The sequence below is a fragment of the Branchiostoma belcheri genome, unplaced genomic scaffold (genome assembly GCF_001625305.1).
Source record: "Branchiostoma belcheri isolate BF01 breed outbred unplaced genomic scaffold, Haploidv18h27 scaffold304, whole genome shotgun sequence".
In the NCBI taxonomy this organism is placed as follows: Eukaryota; Metazoa; Chordata; class Leptocardii; order Amphioxiformes; family Branchiostomatidae; genus Branchiostoma; species Branchiostoma belcheri.
Window position 1 is genome coordinate 59,303 of NW_017803915.1, and position 12,806 is coordinate 72,108.

General features: G+C 42.0%; 1 protein-coding gene across 1 annotated transcript; it reads left to right on the top strand.

Annotated features, from left to right (window-relative positions):
• Nucleotides 1-4,566: 4,566 nt before the first annotated feature.
• LOC109474369 (serine/threonine-protein phosphatase 4 catalytic subunit-like) lies at nt 4,567-10,478 on the top strand. Its single transcript, XM_019774660.1, has 7 exons — nt 4,567-4,617; nt 5,197-5,268; nt 5,721-5,823; nt 6,606-6,707; nt 7,679-7,852; nt 9,099-9,149; nt 10,341-10,478. The coding sequence occupies exons 1-7, from the start codon at nt 4,592-4,594 to the stop codon at nt 10,404-10,406; spliced, it is 594 nt and encodes a 197-aa protein (XP_019630219.1). The 5' UTR covers nt 4,567-4,591; the 3' UTR covers nt 10,407-10,478.
• The last annotated feature ends 2,328 nt before the right edge of the window (nt 10,479-12,806 follow it).

Here is a 12,806-nt window from a genome sequence, read left to right on the forward strand (position 1 = left end):
GTACGTACTGGGTCCACAATCGCCTTCTCCGCGGGCTGCTTGGAAAACTATGCAAACTAAGTCCTAATTTAGTAGTCCCAGAACAACCATAAGCTACACATCTACGCACCATATTTCTATAATAACAAAGATAAACAAAGATACTGACGAAAAAACTTGGGCTGACAAAAAAACTACATGACAGTTCCTGTCGTCTGCTAAACTATGACGCTCGCGTTCCTACTGTGACGTCACTTCCGGTCTCACTGCCGAGTTTGCACTAGAGTAGAGCTGGTGGATTTAACACTTAGTTTTCGCAAATTCATGGGCGCTTGGATAAAAATGAGGCAATTTCTACAATTACATGTGTGGAAAGCTGTTTATTCCCCAAAATGCACATCCCTTGTTACATAGGGGCTTTAACAAGATTTCCAACGTACCTGTCCGCAGTCAAGCATTTAATGTGAAGAAGACGTACGCCAATTAAAGTTAATCATCCTGGTTAAGATTTTATTTTTTTTCTACCGAAAAAAATCATCAACTTAGACAACGTTTATGCGACGGTCACAACCCGCCGTGCGTGCTTTTTGTCCGTAGGTTTTTTGGGAGGCTACGTCTGCTACGTTTTTTCTGAAAACGTGGGGAAGGAGTGGCGTCTACGCACGTCACTCGCACGGTTTCGCAAGGTGTAAGAGTGTGGTCTGCACGCCAAGTCTGGCTGTGAGCGGTTGCGTGCATCGTACGTTGCGCAAGTGGTAAGTGAGTTGTACGTGCTTACAACGTACGATCTCTGTGCGATTGGAACTTTACCGTAAGGAGGCCGTACTCACACGTGCTACTTCCGTGCGGCACGTACGGGGCACGCGCGTCGCTCGTACTCGCACGCACGGGTGGTGAATCCGTAGACCGCACGCAGGAAAAGTTTTACATGCACTTAAAGTTCTACGGCGTGTCTGCGTGCTCCCAAATCCGTAGGATTCCGTACGGAGGTAGTAGTCACCACGCACGGATGCCCTACGTTTGACCACGTTTTTGCACGTAGACAGCACGCAGAAGCACGTACGGCGGGTTGTGACCGTCTCTTTAGGAAGCATCCACTGGTAGCGCATAGCAGAGCCTACATTGTCATCAATTTACAACAGCTCACCAGGTAACTGAATTTAAAACCCATTTCTATATTGGCTATACGATAAGTTGAGTAGATCATTACCTCCATGAAAAATTAGAGGTATTGTTTTTGGTCGTGTCTTTGTGTGTGTCTGTCTGTGTGTGTGTGTGTGTGTGTGTGTGTGTGTGTGTGTGTTTGTGTTTCCGCACATTTGTAGTCAGCATAACTTCATAGCGCCTTTAGGGGGCACACCCCAGTTCATTTTGGGTCTCAATTCGATTCTGCATACCGTCTCTTTTAGGAAATACCTCTTAAGCCAAAACACTGTGCTTGCAAATGAAGGATATCGCTCCAGCTACGAGAACAATAGAATTTCAATTTATTTCTTGTGTATATGTATACTAGGGTTACACGGCCCACCTTAGGTTACCTGAGGTAAATACAGAAACTTAACTAAATATGGTAATAGTCCCTTTTACCAGGCTACATAGCACAGCTTTAGGGACAACTTCAAGTTCAATGATAAGACGTTCATTCATTCAAAGATGAGTAAACAAGTCCCTTAAACTAGATCAAGGTTAAACAGAGTTGTCGTCAGAGAGAGAGATACATTTTCTTCAATCAGTCTTCTCTTGAGCAGTGCAAGAGAGGCTCACACTTCATGTAAGCTCCGTTACACTGGGAAAAAACTACATCAACTACTTCAAGTTTCCATCGAATTCTTTGTGAGCGATGCTCAATGGACGGCTGTACTAATGGGAGCATCGCCACAGTGGTTCTTACGTTTATAAGTACTGGCGGGAAATTTCACTCACGGCTGTACTTATAAACGCCAGTACTTATAAACGTAAGAACCACTGACGGGCCGTGAGGTAGGGGTAAACTTTTGAATGGGAAGGATTTGTGCAACGCCACTTGGCAGAAAGGTGGTCCAGAATGTTTGCCGGAGCATGGGCTACTTTAAATTTGGCGGCACAGCCTTTATTGTTATTTTGCAGACGATTTTCGTGTCGACTGTGAGCTTTGCCGCCATTGGGGGCTAAGCAGAAGGACGGGGGCAAAGCAGAATTGCGTCGGGGGCGTAGAGGAACGAAGGGGGCGAAGCAGATTTTTTGCGGGGGCGAAGCAGAACGGGGCGGGGGCGAAGCAGAACGGCGGGGGCGAAGAGGAAGGAGTTTCATGGGGGTGTCTAAGAGTTCTTGTCCAGCCTTGTTGACTACAAAACCAAATTTCCGTCTGGCCCGCAGGCCTGTGTCTGTGACGGGGAAGCGGTCGGACGACTTCAGCGGGTTCACACCGAGGGGAAAGCCAGCCATTTACGTGGGTAACAGACGACAATAGTATATCAAACTGTGAGGTAAAACTCGTCTTCAAAAAGGGCCAGGGACACTGCTTATATCCTGTCTCTACAGCGGTGAATGTTAGCTATTTGCTGGGCTGTATCGGACACAACCGCCCCACCCACCGTGCTGTTTACAACACAGTACGGCATTTCGGGACGGGTCAGCTGTTTGAAGCCGAGAGGGTTCCGTGATTCTTAGGGTTTTACTTTGAACTGCGGCGCAGGAATTTTCTCTCGCGACCCACGTAAAGAGGTAAACACATCCCGGGAACCCAATTCACCGTTCACGGGATCACCTGCGTGCCATAGATTGAACGTCACTTCCGGCAGACTGCGCTACGTGCGGTAGATTGAACGTCACTTCCGGCAGACGGCGCTACGTGCGGTAGATTGAACGTCACTTCCGGCACGCTGCGCTACGTGCGGTAGATTGAACGTCACTTCCGGCAGACTGCGCTACGTGCCATAGATTGAATGTCACTTCCGGCAGACTGCGCTACGTGCGGTAGATTGAACGTCACTTCCGGCAGACTGCGCTACGTGCCATAGATTGAACGTCACTTCCGGCAGACTGCGCTACGTGCGGTAGATTGAACGTCACTTCCGGCAGACTGCCATGCAGATTTTAGAGGCCAGTGCGGATTGAATCCGGCCCGGGTCAAAGGTCACTATTTCCCTAATGCTACGGTCACAACCCGCCGTACGTGCTTCTAAGTGCAAAAACGTGGGCAAACGCAGGGCATCCGTGCGTGGTGAGTACCGCCTCCGTACGGAATCCTACGGATTTGGGAGCACGCAGACACGCCGTAGAACTTTAAGTGCATGTAAAACTTTTTCTACGTGCGGTCTGCGGATTTACCACCCGTGCGTGCGAGTACGAGCGACGCGCGTGCCCCGTAAGGGCTGAAATTAGTGGTCTGTGGCCCCATTCTCTGTTTAAGGTAAGGACATGCTAAAATCTGTAACTGTGTTTGCACAAGTTTCCCATCCCCAGGATGCATTGCGAATCGTGGGGTCTAACCCCCATTTGCATAGAACAAGAAGGCATCGAAATGATCCTGTTGACGTTAAACAACTTGTTTTTTTTTACTGTGTTTTGAGGTGTTAGGGCATTTTATGCTTAACATTATTCAAATTACATTAACTCATTTGTTTCATTTATAATTCTGTAATGCTTAATTTACCTAGTGCCTAAACACTTGTGCGTCAGCTGGAGACAGGACACCGATCACTCTGTATTGTGTTTCAGTACACATAGTAAAATTGTACAGGGAACACCTGTACGCATCTTTAAGAAAACTGCAAATTACAGTAAACCAGGTGTAAATTTTTTTTTTTTATTTCTAATGACTACAGTATACAAAGTTGTAGCCAGCTGCCTGTATGTATAATCCGGTTTGTGCTGGTTGAAACTGACCAGTAGATTCAAATATACAAGAGTGTAACGACCCAGGCCTGCGTACTGTGATACCGTGTTATTACTAGTACCCATCATCAAAGCATACAAAGTTTGATCTCCAGAACTTTCTGTCCTTCACCGCAGAGATACGTTCCAGGCCCTGCAAGCCTGTTTCAGTTTCTATAAGTTTCCTAAGTGTTACGTTTGGCCGCCCAACTCTTCTTTTTGTGTCAGGGTTCCAGAGTAGAAGCCTACTGGCTGGTTCTTCACTACGTACTACATGACCGGCCAAGCTTAGTCGTCGACCATTAACTACAGTAGTTACATTTGGTAACGAACCATATAACTGTTCATTAGTAGTGTGTTTCCACCATGGGTACCACTAGTACCCAACCTACACCTTACCTCATGTACAAGCCATCTTACATCCTTGTAGAAACCTGTTTACCAACCATTGTATGTGTTTTTGGTTGTGAGAATGTTCACGTTATTTCATTCAATACGCGAATAGTACACATATTTGATCTCAGTTAGATACTTTGCAACTTCTTCAGTTCCAAACAGGATGGTTCTGACTCTTGCCACTATTATATTGGTATGTTTATTCATGAAATATCTAGTGAAAATCGACAAATATGAAATCATGTTTTATTACCGTCAAGATTTGATCGTTTTTGACAAATCTATCATTTCCTTATCTCCTCTACAGTGAGCCGCTGAGAGCTTTCTTGAAGAAAGATATCTACGATATCTCACCATTGCCATGACTGACTACACTGACTTAGACAGGTCTGTTTCTATGTGTTTATCCTTGCTAGCATCTTGATTGGCACTTGTTTTTACTCTAAGGCCATGTTGATTTGATTTCATGGATGGCGCCCTCTGAGAATCCCAAAACTGATGCGAGCGTGTGAATCAAAAAGTTTTGGCAAAAATACTTTTTTTTATTACGCCATGTTGATTTGATTTTATGAATGACATCCGCTAAGAATCCCAAAACTGATGCGAGCGTGTGAATCAAAACATTTTGGCAAAAAATTATTTTGTTAGGCCATATTGATTTGATTATATGGATAACATCCTCTGGAAACCTCAAAACTGATGCGAGCCTGTAAATAAAAACGTTTGGCAAAATGTGGCTTTTATTTTAAAAACTAACTGGTCACAAAGGCTGCACAAATGACACAGACTATTGTATGGCGAGAAATCTAATCTCTAAATCCATTTCTTAACCTTACTGTCTTTTACTGTGGTTTAATTGATTGCTTCCGTCTTTGACAGTCTTGGAAGTAAGTGTTTCAGAATTAGATTCTGTGGTGTTAATTATTGTAATGATGCTTTAACAATTCTCTCACCCCCCCTCTACAGACAAATAGAGCAGCTCCGACGCTGTGAAATCATCAGTGAGGTCGAGGTAAAAGCTCTCTGTGAGAAGGCAAGGTAAATTGTGCTCTTCTATTAGTGGCATGTGTAAAATGGTACTGTCGATTGTTACTACTGTAAGAGGCCAGAATCTATACGTAGGGTTTTTTTTAATGTAATGCAGCTGTGGTTTTTGACTGTAAAAGGATGTTACAGTTTAGAAATAACCTTCTTTTGATGTAGTACTTTTTTACGTTAATAAAATACTCAATGTAGTTTACGGTTTCTTGTTCTGAATTGTTCTGTCCATTGCAACTATTCTAAGAGGCCACTGTCTAAATAAGGGGTTTAAGATATATGTAGCTGTGCTTTGTGACTGTAAAAGGATGTTACAGTTTGCACATAACCTTGTTATGGTGTATTACTTTTTCACGTTAATAGAATACCTAATGCAATTAACAGTTTGATTGGACCAGTCTGTAAGTGTTTAGCTGTTGTTTTGAGTTGTCTTAACTTTTATTTCTTTCCAGGGAAATCCTGATAGAAGAAAGCAACGTTCACATGGTAGATTCGCCTGTCACTGTGTGTGGGGACATCCACGGACAGTTCTATGATCTTAAGGAACTTTTCAATGTAAGAAACACAGCATAAAACATCCTTGAGTCCCTAGCAACACAGAAAAGGTTAAGGTTTAGACAGACATTGGACCAAGTACCTCATTGTTATGTGTTGGCACTGAGATTTTAGTATTTTTTTAATGTTGAGGACATAGGTTTATGTCTTTCTGCTATCCATTTGATGAGCTTTCCCATGCACATCAAAGAGAGAAAATGCAGGACACAAAACTACGGTTATTGTCTACCGTCGGTAAGGCCATGTTGATTTGATTATAAGGATGACATCCGTGCGCGTATGGATCCCCCCCCCCCAAAAAAAAAAGTTTATCGAAAATACTGTAAATCGTACAAAAGGAGCGAATATATGCCCCATGATGCAAAGCACAATTTTGGAAAACAGGATACCAATGTCATTGAATGTCAAAATCAATTCAAGAAAATGTGAAGAAATGAAAATGAGTCTTTTTTTCGTTTTCTTTCGTTATACGATACTCTGTGAGTTAGTTATTTGTTCAACCTTTATGACCACGTAGATTTTATAATGTTTATTGAAGGAAACTTTTTTTGCACATCTTTTTTTCTATTCGCACGCTCGCGTTAGTTTTGGGGTTCATATTATCATATCATAATTGTCATTCATATTATCCATTCAACATGGCCTAACTATAAAAGACATCCCTACAACAAAGTAAAGACACAGAGTATTTTGTACCATTGAAATAATTGTAATATGCACAGGTCTAGAGAAAATTAGTCAAGTTCCCATCTTAAATTGTATATTTCCTATTTTTCTCACAGGTTGGGGGGGACGTGCCAGGGACTAACTACCTGTTTATGGGGAATTTTGTAGACAGAGGGTATTACGGTGTGGAGACATTCCTGTTGCTGCTTGCTCTTAAGGTAACGTCTCCTTTTTTGTCCTTTATTTTAGCTGAACCTTTAGCACTCTGAAGCAGCCATTTTGCTATCTATTCTCCATTAATAACAGTCTTCTTCTTCTTCCTCTGAGTGACCGCTATCGTCATGTCGATCATTCTGTCACTTAGGGGAGTGGTCACCAGTCAAGAATTCAGAAGAATCTCGCCACAAATGTTTCAGTATTTGTGGCTTCCACTGTTGTTTGGGGTATTTAGGAGATCCAGTCTTCTACTATCCGTAGCAGGAAAGACACTGCTCGATACTGGGTCCTGCCCCAGAGTTGTGCAATTTGTTGGTCATGCCCCCGTCTCTCACGTCGTGGGGCATGGTGGATTTTGCCCCTGAGCCCATCTGTACAAACCTTGTTGTGCTGAATTTTGTACAGCATGGCGAGCCGTGCAGTCTCCCGACGTGCTTGGAGACTGGGCCAGTTGAGGTCCTCCAGCATCTCTGTGGGGCTTGAGGTGTGCCTATTCCGCCTCAACACAAAATGAGCTGCCCTCCGTTGAACCGTCTCAATTCTGTGAATGTCTTGTTGGACATGAGGGTCCCATACTGTGGCCGCATACTTTAGTTTTGGGGCGTATGTAGGTCTTGTAGGCCATCTCTTTAATGTAATGTACCAGCATACTTTTGAAGTAATGCTGGTACATTTAAGATTGGAAATATTACTTAAGACAAAAATCTGTTCGAATACCAAGTGGATATCAGTAGCTTAAGTATTACGAAGACAGTGGTTATGTCTTTCTCTGATCCATTTGATGATCCATTTGATGATCCAGTTGAAAGTAGAGAAATACAGGACAAAAAAACTACGGTCACTGTCATATGTAACTGTAGACGAGATCCTTGCAATTGTGGAGACAGTCCCATGGGAGTATGAGCAATTAACTTAATTGCATTTAAACAGGCTAAAATATTATTTTACTGTTCATACTGTTATTTGCCTCTAGGTTCGTTATCCAGACCGTATTACGCTGATCAGAGGTAACCACGAGAGTCGACAGATCACGCAGGTGTACGAGTTTTACGACGAGTGTCTGAGGAAGTACGGGTCCATCACGGTCTGGAAATACTGCACCGAGGTCTTCGACTACCTCAGCCTGTCAGCCATTATCGACGGAAAGGTCAGAAAATCACAGTTAGAAGCACTGATGTACAAAATGACTAATAAACTGGTGGACGTACCAACCACTAAATACCTGATACCAGCCCAGAAAAGAACAAGAAACAGTCATGTCTTCAAATATCAGTTATCAACCAAGAATTGAGGTATTCAAAAACTTGTATTTCCCCAGAACTATCGTAGACTGAAACAAGTTGCCACCAAGCACATTTGGGGCACCATCACTAGAAAGCTTTAAAGAACTCTTGCAATCAAATGTGCAAAGATTGAGTGTAACAAGCCGTTCGATGTGATATAGCTAGCTGCCGCCGCGCCGCGTGCCTGCGAAGCTGGTGTGTTACGCCGAAGGGCGGTTATACCCGCTATACCGATACAGAAGCTGGTGTGTTACGCCGAAGGGCGGTTATACCCGCTATGCCGATACAGAAGCTGGTGTGTTACGCCGAAGGGCGGTTAAACCGGTTATACAGATACAGAAGCTGGTGTGTTACGCCGAAGGGCGGTTATACCGGCTATACCGAAACAGAAGCTGGTGTGTTACGCCGAAGGGCGATTATACCGGCTATACCGAAACAGAAGCTGGTGTGTTACGCCGAAGGGCGATTATACCGGCTATACCGAAACAGAAGCTTGTGTGTTACGCCGAAGGGCGATTATACCGGCTATACCGAAACAGAAGCTTGTGTGTTACGCCGAAGGGCGATTATACCGGCTATACAGATACAGAAGCTGGTGTGTTACGCCGAAGGGCGGTTATACCGGCTATACAGATACAGGATGTCAGTGAACCAAGCATGGATTTTGTTGATGTGTTGGGAATAAATCTCTTTTAGTGTACCCTAATAACCAACACAATTTTGGTGCTTAACAGCAACCTTAGTAGGCTAAAGGTTTTGAGTTCGGACCGAAAAGCTACAAATTTGGACTAACAATTTTTATTTTAGCATGACAGTTTATCTGTGTTGGTATAAGTTATGCAATAAAAAGAATTAAAGACTAATCTTCAACTTCCAACGCTAACTACAAAGTACTGGGACTTACCCTAAATTTTCACAAGTTATCTGGCACTGATGACCCGCTACTATGGTCACGTGTCTCTGACGTCACGTCCAAGAGTAGATGGGTCCATTCCGTGAACAAGGTGGATGGAGTCAACCGAGAATTTTGGGTAATTCCCAATCCTTTTTAGTTAGTGTTGGAAGTTAAAGCTTAGTTTTTATTTCATAGTTGTTATTTTATTGTTGCAGATTTTCTGTGTACACGGAGGCCTGTCTCCATCCATTAATACTCTAGACCAGGTCGGTAATGCCGCTCTCAACACGGATAATTCCAGCTGTCTTTCTCTGATCCATTTGAGAGGAATCCCCATACAAGTCAGAGCGCTAATTTAAATTTTAAAAAAATAAAGAGAAGCAGGACAGAAAGCTACAGTCATATGGTACAATGGAGGATATATATGCAACAAACTCTGGATAACAAATCTATTGAACCACTCAAGTCTAATGAGTTTTTAAACAAGATGTGTTTAAGTTTAGAATAATAATGATGAGAACAAGGAACTCTTGACGTGTTATTGTGTGATAAACAGTAACTGAAGAAGTGTTATTTTTAACTCTCCTCCTATTTGTCCCACAGATTCGTGCAATAGATAGAAAACAAGATGTCCCCCCTGACGGTCCCATGTACCGTCTGATTTTTTCCTTTTGGGACTAAAATTTAAGAATGTAATTTTGTCACAAGCTAAGCAGATGTTTACGCTTAATCTTACTTTTTGACGTATTTTAGGCATTTTCATCGGTATCTTTTTTCGACAGTCACAGGCCTCGAAATTGAGTTTATTACTCCGTGAAGGAGGTCAAGACCTCCGGACGGAGTGTTGTGAGGAGTTCGTGTTCGCAGCTAGAACACGGGGTTCTCTTTGTGTAATCGGCAGGCAATTTTATACGCCGTCTGCAGGCATGCCCGTGTTGATGCACGAAAGTGTATTTTTGCCGTTGCTGTTTTCATATTACGTCATAACGACATAAAAATCCCCGTCTAGGTAGGGTTAAAGCCAACACGTGTGTCTGAAAAACAAAAGAAGGGCTGACATTCTGATGTTATTTTTCTATCGTCCTAAAATGTCCAAAAAATTTCTTTTTAGTTACGCCAAAAAGCAGTTACTCAAGCAACTCGATATGATTTTGAAAACGTCAGACGTTTCAGCTAGTATCCACTAGCTTTTGTCAGTGACTGAGAGACCAGAGGGGAAATGCATGTTTATAAGCACAAACTAATAACTGCTTTTTGGCGTATCGTATTACCTGGATGCCTAACCTTGATCGACGTGTCTTTTTAGTTGTTGAAGCCTAAACTTCAGTGGTTAGTGGCCATTGGTCTATCTTAATTTCGAGTCCTGCAGCCAATGGCAATGAGAGGTATAGCTTTCAGCTTAATGTCTATATTTAATTTAAAGAAAAGTGGACGATGATGTTGTTTGCTGTTTGCAGGTGTGGAAATGTAGCGGCCATACTTGGACTGGACGAACACTTGCAGAAAGACTTCACCATCTTTGAAGCAGTACCACAAGAAATCAGAGGTATTCCAGATTCCTACAAACCAAAGCCGGACTACTTCTTGTAATTCATCTGAAGATGTTATCAACTGCAGTGCTGTTCCTGCTTCTTCTTCGAACTGCACCTGGAGCGGTTCTTCTTGGGTGATGTCGGCCCGCTTGTCCCTGCTGCTCTCCCGGCGAACCCTGGTCTCCATCCCGTCCAAGACGGCTCGCCTGCGCCGTGCTGCTGGCGGATTCAGCCCTTATGCAGCAAGTTTAAACTGTAATTTACAACACGAGAAATTGGACTCATCCAAATTTTCGACTGTACAACTCCAGTCTTTGTCAACTCCAGTCTTTGTCAAGGAATGAACAATCCACCGCTTCCGTGACGTCACGCAGATAACACACGTGACTCCGTGAGCAGTCGATCATAGGTTGCAGGAAGTCTGTCGCGCCCCCGGCACCAGGGCATTACAACCATCCCTCAACAGAAACGAGGGGCGCCACAAACTTTCTGCAACCTATGATGCACTGCGGTGGATTGCTCATTCCTTGACAAAGACTGGAGTTGTACAGTCAAAAATTTGGGTGAGTGCAATTTCTTGTGTTGGAAATCACAGTTTAAACTTGCTGCATAGTGACCTGTACCAACACAGATGAACTTTCAAGATGTGATGCAGCCCTGTTTGCACCGAGTGTCAGAGAGAGAACAGCCCAAAGTTCGGTCAAGCTTGTTTCTGCAACACATGCTTGTTTTTGCTGTTTTAGTGTTTACACTGCCACAGATTAGTAAACAGAATCCAGAATAAGGGAAAATTAATTTTATTTGACTTCAAAATTAGAAAACGAAGTGATTAGATTATTATTGCTAGTTGACTATATAGTGTTTGACTCAACCATGTATTTAAAATTGCCAGTCCATTGGTATCTAATGTGTGTTAAATAACCCAGGTGTAAATTGTTTCCACCAAAATTACTAAATTCTCGAAAAACTGCCTGTCAGAAACCAGTTGGCAACAAGATTTAAAAAAACAACAACTTATTTGATTAAAATTAATTCGTGTCCAAATATATTTTAGGAAAATTGACCAAATATGACGGTTCTAGCATAAGCTGTTCATGTGACATCTGAAATATAAGTTGGCGCGAGCCTACCCCCCCCCAGTTTAAATGGCAAAAACATGACAAAAACACGCTCAAAACAGACGTTTTGCACCATGACCACATTTTATTCAGTAAACAAAGTACTCCAGATGTTTCCATGTCTCATAACAAGGTGTGATAGGTCTTAATAATCTACACATTTCCACAGTGATTAGATGACAACAGTTTACTTGTCGACAGAATTTCCTAAATGTCTATATGTAGAGGGTCTCCTTCATAAGTTTTTTTCGATACATAAAGGACCATGCATTAATAAGGGTTTTGCAAGGCCAATTATCCAACAACAATTTAATTGACTACAATATTTATATGATTTGCTAAGCACATTTATTCTTTGTCACATGGAATTTAAATTAAATATAAAAAATGCCAATGACTTATATTCACACAATCCTTGTTTATACTACTCCGACCCATCGCGCAGCTGCTTACAATTATGTCATAATTCCTCAGTTACAATCAAGTTTGAGTACTTTGATGTTTTAACAACATCGGGCTGGTTAAAATCAAATTTGTCACCAATATAAACACACTTTATTGCAGCCATTTAATTTTTGTTTTGGTTTCAATTTAGGTAGGTAAATGAATGAGATTATGTACATGTATGTCATCAGTATTAATATCCAGTATGCAGAGTCAGCTATTGCCTAAAGACCTCCGCTACAGTGGTACCACGTACGTACTATTGCAGAGTCGAATACAATACCTAACACAGAAATAATTATATTAAACCATTAATATAATTTTAAGGCTTATATTAATTGATAAGTAAACTATGTCACATTAACCCTGTGTTTTGCCTGAATAATCATGGTGCCTTTTTTACCTAAAAAGAAAAAAATATCTATACAGGATAAGGTTCTAAAATATTAGCAATTAAGTCCACATATTAAAAAGTAGAGTTTGATCATTTTCTTAAAGGGACAAACGTTAAATGTAATAGAAAGTACTAAAAGAGAAACTTATAATATGAGATTACAGAAAGCCATCTTGTCATTCTATGCAGTCTAGCAGATCGTAAGCAGAATATCAAGAAGTACCTAATATATCCAAGCCTGCTGTACATCCAAGCAGTTACAAGTTAACTTTAGCTGATCACTTCAGCTACTGAGCGTCAGAGAAAAGATTTTCCTATTACGGATGCGATGATAAAGTTAAGTTGACGTATCACAAACGTTATTATCAAGTGCACTACACAAATGAGATGAAAAGCGACTTGTAATATCTGTATAGTCCTAAAGCAGCCTGTCTC

What these genes read in the sequence shown, in the direction of transcription:
- LOC109474369 (XM_019774660.1), top strand. Translation starts at nt 4,592, where the DNA reads ATGACTGACTACACTGACTTAGACAG. An exon ending in CAGCCATTATCGACGGAAAG is followed by an intron (nt 7,853 to 9,098) that starts GTCAGAAAATCA and finishes TTATTGTTGCAG; the next exon opens with ATTTTCTGTGTACACGGAGG. An exon ending in CCATTAATACTCTAGACCAG is followed by an intron (nt 9,150 to 10,340) that starts GTCGGTAATGCC and finishes TGCTGTTTGCAG; the next exon opens with GTGTGGAAATGTAGCGGCCA.